General features: G+C 33.4%; 1 protein-coding gene across 1 annotated transcript; it reads right to left on the bottom strand.

The window, feature by feature from the left end:
- Positions 1-1,397: 1,397 nt before the first annotated feature.
- On the bottom strand, positions 1,398-2,885 carry LOC133288311 (transcription factor RF2b-like). The gene is made up of 4 exons (XM_061486042.1): positions 2,422-2,885; positions 2,186-2,318; positions 1,956-2,040; positions 1,398-1,705 (listed from the first exon to the last, which is right to left on the bottom strand). Exons 1-4 carry the CDS (start codon positions 2,883-2,885, stop codon positions 1,398-1,400), a joined length of 990 nt encoding a protein of 329 aa, XP_061342026.1.
- Positions 2,886-12,115: the final 9,230 nt, after the last annotated feature.

Raw genomic sequence — 12,115 nt, 5'->3', positions numbered from 1 at the left:
CATTTTTGGTTAATTATTTTGGAACCCGTTTTTAGAGGGGTTGGAATCTTCTAGAGATTTATTTCATATTATCTAAATGTTCTATTTTATCTTGAATATACGAATAAATGAAATGCATGCATCAAAAGAAAACAAACACCAATTATTAGTCACTCATGCAAGAACTTATATAAGGATACAACCGAATGTTTAGACAGCAAAAGGCTTAGGCAATCAACAAACATGGAGATCAAAGTTGAACGTAGTTCTTGCTAAGGGAAATTTATATCCTTTGGAATCAACTCTAATACAAGCAATGCATATCATTAATGTGATTGTTATCCAAATCCTTGGGTTCTAATGACCTATATATGGGTACTTTTATTTTAAATCTGTGTGTCACATTGTGCCATCCAACCCCTGTGTGGATTGTGGAAGGCTTTGAGGAAATGGAGCTAGCTAGGGTATTGAAACTTTCCTCTGCGCACAAAAAGTTGCTGACGAATGCGTAACGGTTACAACACCACGCACATGACACCAACAGTGACTATTGCCCACGGCGTGCATGAAAGAGACAGTGAAACCGTATAATAATCCACACACGTTTGTGGTGACTTTTTATATCACTTTACAGCTGGGACTTGGATCCAAGGTTTTAAGGAGCTGAAACCATCCTCCTAATCGAGTTATATTTTCAATAAGATGGCTTGAAGGCTAAATTTGAAAGAAGCGGTGATTGCAAACACTATAAATGTGGTAGCGATGAACCTAACCAAATTGGGATGCTACTGCTGTCTCCAATATTGGAAGATTTCTCTCTCTTTTTGTTTTATTTTAACATTTCTACTTGATTCTGTACAAGATTCAACAATAAAGAAGTACACTCAATTGTTTATAGTGCTAGTAAAGGACCCAATTAATATTTTGGATTGTTGTAACAATATTTATTAAAATAAATTTAAACTTTCTATATATTTTCCTTCCCCAATCCATCTTTCTTTTCTTCTTCTTTTTTTTTTAAAAAAAAATCCCCATGCTAGTCAAAGGTTACAAGAATATAATCAACAGAAATTTTCGCTATGGGCCGGCACACACATCATCAAAATTAGTTCATACAGTGAAGATACCTTTTGCTTCTACTTCTTTCAGATAATCAATTGAAGTATTAAACTTCGACAGAGTAATTCCAAAATCTGCTAACTCAACAAGTGCTTACATTTATCTTATCAATAACTCTTCCCTCTGTACATCTTCATGCTAAACTGTTTACACTTTACACCCTAAAACTGTAAAACATAAATAACAATAAAGGACTAAGGACACTGAACCGCACAATGATATACATGCATCCTTCAAAAGCCCCATGTTATAACCAATCATTTACTGCTGCTATTATGAACTAGATAGTTCAGCTCTCCTCATCGAAAGTTCGAGAAGTCAGGATCAAAATCCTCAGCATCGAAAGGCTCACCAAGGGGAGGAGGACGATCCTCACCGAAAGGCTCACCAAAGAGGGGTGGAGATGGCGGCGGCGGCGGCGGAGGAGGAGGCATGCTGAACTGTGGTTGCTGAAGCACCTGATTCTGGAATCGAGGATTAGGAACCATATGCGGAGGTAACTGGGAAGAAAATTGAGAGAACATCCCAGCAAAAAAGGGATGATCATCAGTGATACCAAAATCTATCTTAAAGCGGTCAAATTCTATCTTCATTGCCTTAACGAGATCTGCAAGCACAAGAGTGTATCCATCATATATATAATATTCACGTCATAAATTTATAAACCAATTTTTTTTCTTTCTAAATATTAAGGAAAGTGGTAATGTAAATCGAGACACATGCAGATTCATGATACAATTCAATTGGACTTTTTATTTATTCAATTTAACATGACATGAGGGAAATTAATTAGCACAAGTACTCCACTACTTTAGGCATAAATTAACAAATATGCAACCATGCATGATGATGCATACCATCTTTAAGTCGTGCTTCCTGCAACGTAGCCTCTGTGCGCCTTATACGCTCTTTATTCTGAGTAGCCTTATCTGTGTTTTTTCCCTGCATCATTTGAGATATATTAATATGTTTATTCCTTTTTCTGATAATAATAATATATTAGTGTGTGTATATATACCTATAAGACACAATTTACCACATTTATGTTTATGTAAAGCATAAATGCAATAGGAAATGAAACACATACCTCAAGGCTGGCATATTCTGCGGCAGTGGTATTTGCTTCAATCTGAAGCCTCTGCACATCCTTTCCCAACTCATTTATATAACGAGTTTTTCTCTCCTTTGATATAGCAGCAGATTTCCTATTTGCAAGAATTCTACAACACACGATTGCAACAACTCAGAAAGCACCGTCAGCACAATTTATATAAATATCATTAAATCAAATTTTTATGATAAAATAAAATGATATAGATCAACCTTTTCGCTCTCTTGGGATCAACCCTAACAAGCTCTTCGAGCTTCTCAGGGGCCATGGCCTTCTTCACCAAAGAAGACGACATAACCCCACGCGACACCCTCGAGGACGACCTTTCGACGGATTTTCTGCGCCGTTGACGGCGCTCTGCTCCTCTCTCTCCGCCGGACATCTCGCCGGCCCCGGCCATTCCCATCTCGCTGACGGACAAGCTTATGGCTTCCCCCACCGCGGGATCGGCCGGTTCCCCCAATGACCCGACCATCTCGGTGGCTGATGGCGGAGGTGGCGGCGGAAAGCTGGAGATGTCAAACTCGAAGGAGTCGTAGTGGAGCAGTTCGTCGAAACTATTGTCGACGCAGAAGGAATCGTCAGATGTACTGGTGCTTTGATGGTGGGGCTCGCTCTGTTGCGGTGCCTGCATGTGCTCATTCTCCGGCGGAACTTTGGTGAAGTTCGGTTCCATCGGCGAAAATAATGATATTTTGTTTTTTGTATTTGTGTGTGGGTTTTCTGACAGTGCAGAAAAGAAACTGATATTGGACACTGAAAACTAAGATTCAGTTTCAGATGAGTGTTTTGCGTGAACTACGACGCTTAAATACTGCAGCCTGGACTCTACTTACCATAAAAATCTGAAATGGGTGGGGTCACATTAATTTATTAATTATTTAGGTTTTTTTTTTCTCTTTCTTTAATATCAGGGGAAATAATGGTCATTAATTGATATGCCATTTATTGCTTTTCAGTCTTAACTCTTAAGTGAGAAAGAAAAAGGAAGAATGTGGGTCTATTTGAATTCTGTTCTTAGATACAGTTTTTTTTTTTTTTTTTTCAGAAAAAAAATGTTTAATAAAGTTTGTTATGTAAAAGTAATTTTAAAAGTTATAATTATTTTTTAATCTTTAGAATCAAATTTAGAAATCATGCCAATTTTTAATTTTCAAAACAAAATAAACATAAAAATACTTATTTTATTAACTATTCTATAAAATAATTTTAAGAAAAACAAAAATCCAGAACACAATCAAATAGGCCTTATGTTTCTTATTCTGCATAACATATAAAAAAGAGAATGTGACCCATTAAGGAGAAGAGAAATAAAAAAGTTAATCTTGTCCACTTTTTATGTGTATATGAGACAAAAGTATCTCATAGAACATGAGAAAAATTAGGCAAAAGCACCTTTCTAAGTTTGTTGGGCAAGAGAATTGCACAGTTAAAGCTGATTGGATAAGTTTTTTCAAACTAATACAGTCAAATACATTATGAAACCTTACGGGACTAGTCCCGTCACTGATCCTGGCGGGACTAATGCCATGTCAGCGCCACGTAGGCAGTCTCATCACCATAAAACTTACAAAGTCCATAACTTTTGACTCGGGTATCCAAATCAGGTATTTTTTATTTATTTCACATAACTTTTTGAGATCTACGCAATGACACATCTTTTGACATATTTTATCTCCCACAAACATAGTTCTAATTTGCAACAATAGTACCATAATCACAAGAGTATTTAAATTCAAAAGCTCCCGAGTTCTTTCCGAACCAACACTATAAGTTGCAGCACATGTCATCGATTGACATGTTTTATCTATGAGAATGATGACTCATTATGTAAAACTTATTCAACTTGTCATAAGTAGGTATCTGTATCCCAAAAAATTTTAATCATGACAATGGTTTTCTAGTCATCAACGCGCACAGACAACAACGGATAACAACATATCTTCTTATGAAAAGCCTTAAAGTAATGATCCTTTTGCTGAAAAAATCATTGGTTCAGAGGCTAATCGTGGGAAAACTAGGCCAAGAAATCGATGGCAAGTACTGCAACTCATGGTGTTGGTTCAGAAAGAACTCGGGAGCTTCAGAGTTTAAATGCTCTTGTGATTGTGGAACCATTGTTGCAAATTTGAACTATATTTGTGGGAGATAAAATATACCAAATGAGATGTCATTGTATAGATCTCGAAAAGTTATGTGAAATAAAAAATAAAATACCTGATTTAGATATCCGAGTCAAAAGTTATGGTCTTCCAAAATTTTATGGTGATGTGACTTCCTATGTGGCGCTGACATGACATCAGTCCCGTTAAATTCAGAACAAAACTAGTCCAATAAAGTTTCATGATGTGTTTAACTGCATTAATTTGAAAAAAATTATTCTAACAACTTTAACTAGGCAATTTTTTTGCCCAATTATTGTATAAGGGTGCTTTAGCTAGAAAAATTGGAGTTATTAGAAGAAAAAAAAAATTCATGCTTATCTTGTCTTGACCCTCAAAATGCCAAATTCGACTTCTCTATCCATTTTTATATTAGTCTTTTTGTTTTTGTTTTTGTTTAATTGTTGTGAAAACCGTTGTTGCAAAAAATGAATAAATAAATCATTTTGGAAATGAAATCATTGCAAAAAACTGTTTCCCTTAGCTATGCTAGACTTGACAGAGCGATTTCCTTAAGGTAACATGTGAACAAGGCTGATTGGTATAGTTGGGACTTGGGACTCTCAAACAAAACCAAGTTACTTTCTTTTTTAATAAACTGACCTTAATATGATGGGAAAAGTATGTGATATTTTAAAAGATATAAATTATGTTATTAAGTTAGAGAAAGAGATATATCATTGGAGAGAAAGTCGATAAAAAAATAAAGTATGGGTTCCAATTCTTTTTGAGAGTGAAATGACAAAAATTGTATCATTTAAAAGAACAGACACTTTTTCCTAATACGATTATGAAGAAACCAAAATGTAAACTATATTATAATTTACTTAGTAAAAAGGTAAGATTAGATCAAAGAGCGGGTTTTGGCTGTATTAAATGTTATAATTTGTGTTAAATATTTTATTTTTTTATTCCTTGTCTTTAAGCACTTGTTGACTATAAATAAAATATTTAATTCTTGCATATATGTAATTTATTATACATAAAATTATATTTTATAAAAATTGCAATTATTTATTATGCATTTTCTTCAATAAAGTATACCTATCAGTTTAAAGTGCACGGTTCCAAAATTATACAATTCCTGACACAAGAATATTTAATCGGTGCATAGTTGTAAAGGAACCGTTTCTTTTGAATTAAATTTACTTAAGCGGCGAAACTAAGGTGATTTAATAAAAGGAAAAAGAGGATATAATATAGATTTGATATTTTTTGTAATTTTACTTGGATTGAAATAAAGTACACGTATTATTTCAAGAAGTTTGAAACCAAATATGATCTCGTGTGAGTCTTCAAGATGAAAACAATCAAATAATTATATATTTTAGAAAGTATATTTATGCAAGTTTTATTGGCTTTTTAACCAATCTAATGTGAAATTCAGCAAATGAGCATAGCTTAGTTGACAACAGAAGGTAAGTTTTGTTTGGAATATAGTCTTGTCAGAGGACGAGACTGTTGAGTCTCTTGCTCAGAGGATTGAGGTGTATTAGCGATTGTTAGAGAGACTAATTTTTCGTCAATCTTTTTTAAGAATTCATTTTGAGATTGGGTTTGACTGGTTGTTGGAGAAGATTTTAATTTTGCAAAATCTTTCTTAAGTTTTTCAGTCATTTTGAAATGTTTGAATAAAGTTTTTATAAAACTTTGTCAGAAGAAGAAGATTCACCTTTAACATATTTATTAAGTTTTTCATCTAAAGATTGAAGATACTTATTAATATAATTTTATTGTTCCACCAGATTTCTAATATCATTTGAAGAGATTGTTTTAATTTCGTCTTTAAATTTGAAAGGTGAAGCCATGGTAGGCCTGTGCTTGTCGTCACAAGAGTTTGGGAGTTGAAAAGGAACAATTGGAGGAAGTTCATGTTTGAGAATTTCTCCTTCCTTCAGATGCCAAACAGTGGTGACGTTTGCATATTGTGGAGTTTTGAAAGGATAATTAATGTCCAGTTGGACAGAATAAGCTTGAAACTAATCAAAGAAAGGAATGTTTAACTTTGCTTTGTTAAGAAAGTTACAAAATTCTTCTTGAATTAGTATTCTGTTAATTCCTTTATAATTTTGGAAAAATCTTTCTCTTTGAGAAGTTTGATCCTCAAAATAAAATATTTCCTAAGGGATTCTTTATCGATTATAAACTCATATAACACTATAAAGTTCATTCATAGAGGAATAGGGTGGAGATTGAATGGATTTGCTGTTGTCTTCTTCATCCTTTTGGTAAGTTGGTTTAGGAATGGAAGAATGAGTATATCTAGTCCTTGAAGATAAAGATTGAACCTACTAGGCTCAAAGATTGTAGAGAAAGATCTTCTTGAAAGAGCTGATTGGAAATCTTCAGAACGAAAATCTTGAGTTTGGACAAATCTGGAAGAACTCGCAGAACTGGAAGAATTTCTTCTGTCAAAAATAATTTCAACAGCCCCAAAAGGATACTGCTTGATTTGTTTGAAATGGGGAGTGACTCTAGGTTGAACTGGAGTTGCCTTCTCTAGACGCCACTTTTTTGGAAAAACTACGTCAGTCCAGTGGATTGTTTTGGGAATAGTCATGTTTGCACGAGACATATTAGTGAGAAACAGAGTTGTCTCTCCAAATTTTTTGGGGTTTAAGAACCCTAGAGATTCAAGAATTCATTACCTTGTACTGAATTCTGTAGATTAGAGTAGCGGGAATAGATCCGGCTTTCATATCTAGACCATGCATCTTGATGTTTAAGACAAAGGCATCCAAGATATTCCTATCTTAAAGACTGACCATACGATCAAGATAACAATTGAAGAAGATTGGACCATTGCTTAAACTAGTTTCAACAGTTCCTAGCAATGAGCATGAGAATTTGTTATGACTTGTGTCTCCAAGACAAAGGAGACCAGATGCATTTAATCCTTCTCCAATTAGGGGTTTGATGACCACTTGGACACTTCCAATATGTAAATAATTATAGCTTTGTTTGCGAACATTGATTGATGAGTTTGAAAAGAGTTTGAATTCTTCGAATTCAGGGTCCATAGGGATACTTCGTTCACCGTTCTGATTATGTAATTAGATTTCGAAAAAATCTTCCTTCAGGTCTGTACAGTTCATTTGTAGGAATCTTGGGGATTTTCTAGTTATCCAAGTCCTGGTTGATGTTTTCAAAGGAGAATTTCCTCCTTGAAGATTGATTTTGAAGGATTTTTAGTTTGATGTTCTTGTAGAAGAAGAAGAAGGTTGAGAAGATTTGAAAGAGAGCTTGGCAGAAAGAGATTTAAACATGATATTAAATGAATTCCCCATAGTAGCATCACCATCATTTAGTTCCATAGCAATATAGAGATAGATCTAAATTATTTTCTATCAACTGAGCAATATCTTAAGATTTTAACGTAAATAAACAACAGATTGTCATAGATCTTCTTGATCCCTTTTCCAGCATCGGCAAATTAGACTTACTGCCAACTACACGACACTTACTGCTACATCTGAATAAGTTCTCTAGACTTTCATTTCTTGTCATACAATCATACATGCTTCTAACACATGCTAAAATATTAACATACAGATAAATAACAGATAATTTTGATCTAATCATATATTCCTATTTCCCATCAAGCTCTGATACCAGAAGGGATGCGGAAGGGGAAAGAGGAGAAAAGGAAAGACAGAGAGCAGAAAAGGAAAGTAGGATGCAGACGGACTGCTTACATGTATGTTAATGCATGTAATATTAAATTACAGAAATTAAAGGCATAAAAATAAATTTAAAGTGAGCGCGAGGGATCCTCTCACGCGAAGAGATGAGAGAAGAAGAATTGATTTTACATATGCAAATATGAAAGAAGACTTTATTCAAAACATAAAGATTGAGACAGTTAAAAAAGAGAAAAGAAGAGAAGAGAAGAGAAGAACATAGAAGTACCTTGCACCTCTCTCTTTCAAACTATCTGTCTAAGAAACTGGAAATTAAAAGATATCTTCAACATTCTCTTAAATCCCCTGCTTTCAAGGTTGCTTAGAATTGACACAAACATGCACAGAGAAAATCTTTCTTTTGGATAAATTCAAAATAAGTTCTGGCTTCATCTATGTTGTCTACTCACGATAAATTTTATTTTATCCCGTAGGTTGAACCAAACAACATATGTAAAATTATTTTTTTGCTATTGTGTTCTATTAAGAATTTGATTTACCTTTATACAAAGATCATTCCTGGTGTAATTTAACTTTTATTCAAAATATTTTTTTATTAATAATACTTATTTAAAATAAATTTAATAGAAAATAAATACATTATGTAATCGATTAAACACTCTTTTGAAGTAATTTTATAAGAGCTAAACTTAGCAAAGAACTAATCAATCGCAATATTATAAAACAAAATTGTTATAATATCAAATTTATATAGGTGTCATTCATTGCATCTTATTGCATCATCTTAGCATCTTTTGCCAAAATTAAAAAGTAAAATATTGAACATCAAAATTATGCTTTAGAAGTTCCCATTCACATAATTGTCCGAGTGCAATTCTTAGGCTGGCACCCATCAAGCTACAGGTACACACTCCCAAGTTTTTTGCACCTTTGGACTCCTCCAGGTAAAGAAGCTGTTAGAGCTCATATGCTCATCGTTGTTTAACATTCAGGTCCCTGCATCTATTGTTATTGTTGGAGCTCTCATGCTAGTTGTTATTTAACTTGTAGGCTCCCATGTCTGGAGTTGTTTGTTGTTAGAGCTCTCATGCTTATTGTTGTTTAACTTTCAGGCTTCTGCGTCTACTTTTGTTCGTTGTTAGAGCTCCTATGCTCGTCATTGTTTAACTTTCACGTCCATGTGTCTGTTGTTGCACATCTATAGAGCTCCCATGCTCATTGTTTTCCACCTTTTTGGCCCCCGTTGTTAAAGCTCTCGTGCTCCATAGTTTCCCCTTTAAGGCCCCTACACTGCTATCGTTCATCTTTCTAGCCCTCATGTTCATTGTATATCCTTACCCTTTAGGATCCTTCGCCCTTTGTGTTCTCAGACAAAATTGGAGTTCATGTCTTTATTATTCCTAACAATGATAATATGAAAACTATGATCATTCATATTCTCTAGTAAGAAATAAGTAAAGAGGAGCAGTTGTGAACACCGATATTTTTCCACTTCTTATATTATATGTACCCTCTCTGAATTTAATTTAACAATTCTTGTTGTTATTCAATAAGAGCAATCGAATTGGGCAGAGAGCAAAGCAGAGATAGGGAAAGGAGGAATAGTGATATGTCTTTGGTCAAAATCTCTCCACTTGGTATAGGGATGAGGCAATCGATATCAATAAAAATTTTCAACGTTTAAGCTACAAATAAAAGCAAGAAAAGTGAGAAAGGCAAAAATAGCTTCAAAGAATTAAGATGAACACCAAAATGGACAGTACAAGTAGCATCTTTACTCAAAGAAAAGGACACAACATTATGCATATATTGCACCAATTGAGGCTTTTAGTGCAGGGACATTGGGTTATAAGGAGGACCAAGATTCAAAGAGAGGGTACGGAAAATTTTCAGAAGGAAAGTATAATTCATATTGAGAGAATAGGCTTCTAAAAAAGAAAAAAAAAAGAAAAAAAAAAGAACGAAGAAGTGAATTTTTATGTTCTTGGAAAGAAAGAAAGAAAAGAAAAATTTAGAGAGAAAATCAACACACCAAAATCTCAAAATGGGAGGGACTTCGCATAGGATATACAATGTATTTTTGGAGAATAAAATGAGAAGGTGAGGATGAATTGTCACTAAATGCAATACTTCAGAATAATCTCGGAAGAGAAGCAAAAAAAGAAGTCAACACAACTTAGAGATGAAAACATTAACACAAGAAAGGATCTGGGTGAAGCATTTAGAATCTTGGTATTATTTTTTTATCTTTTTTGGTCATTAATGAATATTTTGCATTGAGTGAAATATTTGTATGGACTTATATAAATTGAATGCTTTGCTTGTGTGATTTTTGTATGTCTTATGTGCAAATATCATGAGAAACATATCCCAACTCTCAGATGAGTCAACATTTACAAAAGCATGATATCCCAACCCACCATGGAACCCTCGTGCCAAGATATACCCAAATCATCATATAGATCTATAAGCATATTCCAAATAAACTAGACTATGAAACTCTTCACCCAAACCAAAATAAAATTCAAATAGAAAAAGAAAGAAAGAAAAAATACAAATTAGTCTTTGCATCACAAACCATACATATTGTGTCACCTTCGCTTTATCTGCGTATTAGTCAATCTGCTGATTCACCCAATCTCATGTTTGAGAGCAATCACCTTCTGTTTGTTTCATGTCTAATATCCAAAGGAAAATTTTGCTAGATTTATCTTTTTTTGCTAACACCACAGGGAATAAATTTTTGGTCCTACTGTTGCACCAAAGATTCAGTACATCCCACCAATAGAAATATTACATGTTAGCTAAAGTTTTCTTTTCTCTGCCAAATTTTATCTCTCTCCTATGATGTGTAATGCTTTCATTGATATGTTGTACTGAATCTTGGTACAACAGTAACACTAAAGATTTATTCGTATATAGGAGGGGCTTTTAGGAACATATATTTAACGGAATATAGTTTTTGTTGCATGAGATAAAATTATTTCATGTTCACATAAAAAAGTGGGTGGAACCCCACTAAGAAAAAGAGAGAAAAAGGAAAAAAGTAGATCTCAACCACTTTTTGTGTATGCATAAGATAAAATTTTCTTTTGTAACATGAAAAATATGGGGGGTTATAGTTACTATCTCTTCTTTTTAGTATCTCTTAATATCAAAGTTTAACTATTGATTTTTGTTAATTTAACGGTTATAAGTTATTAGAAATTAATAATTAATTAATAAGTATAACTCAATAAATTATAACCGTTAGATTGACGAAAATTAACGGTTAAGATTTAATAGTAAAAAATAATAAGGAGTGATTACCAAAAAAAAAAAAATAAGAAGAAGAAGATGTAGTAACTATAACAACTCCCGATAAATATATTCTCCTTAAAATATTGCATCAATGAAAACAACAAACCCGTCTTATCCGTAGGTCCATCCTAAGGCTTGTAATGCCATTGCCACAGACTTGAGAATAGTTGCAGTGCATGGAAACTCAACTTGAGCAGCCCAGCAAAATCAAATTGACTGGCCTTTTGGCTCATTTGGGCGAGCAGCTCTTCAAATGACAGATGACCCAAAGTACGGGAGTCCCAAAAAAAAAATGTCTCGTGTATAGTATATTTGCGCAAGAATCAAGATTGAAGTGTATGATTAATTTTAATTCGTTGATAATTAATATAAAAAGTTTTTAATACAATCAACTCATTCATGCTTGACTAATGATTTGTCAATTACATGATTTAATGATAGTATAAAACCTTTTACACTCAATATATATCAAATTTAAGCTATGCCTCCATGAGATTGGTAAAAATAAGTTCCTAAACTAATATTTTAATCATTCGAATATTTCACCGTTCAAACTTCAAATTATCTAACCATTTCAAAATGTGTAAATTAGACAATAGTCATCATTTAAATTTAACATATTAATGTGCATGAGACTTTTTGTTAAGGGAACTAATCATGAACATAAAGTAGTGAAATCAAAACTAAACAATAGTTAAAGTAACGCCCAAATAAAACAAAGAAAAAAAACATATATAATTTAATCGTATTAATTGAAAGCTATTCGTGCACCTACTCCACACAGGCACACACACAAAATGTCT

Source organism: Gastrolobium bilobum, unplaced genomic scaffold, assembly GCF_033153095.1.
Source record: "Gastrolobium bilobum isolate Gb01-03AN ecotype WA unplaced genomic scaffold, APGP_CSIRO_Gbil_v1 utg2831, whole genome shotgun sequence".
Classification (NCBI taxonomy): domain Eukaryota; kingdom Viridiplantae; phylum Streptophyta; class Magnoliopsida; order Fabales; family Fabaceae; genus Gastrolobium; species Gastrolobium bilobum.
This window is presented reverse-complemented; position numbering and strand designations above follow the sequence as displayed.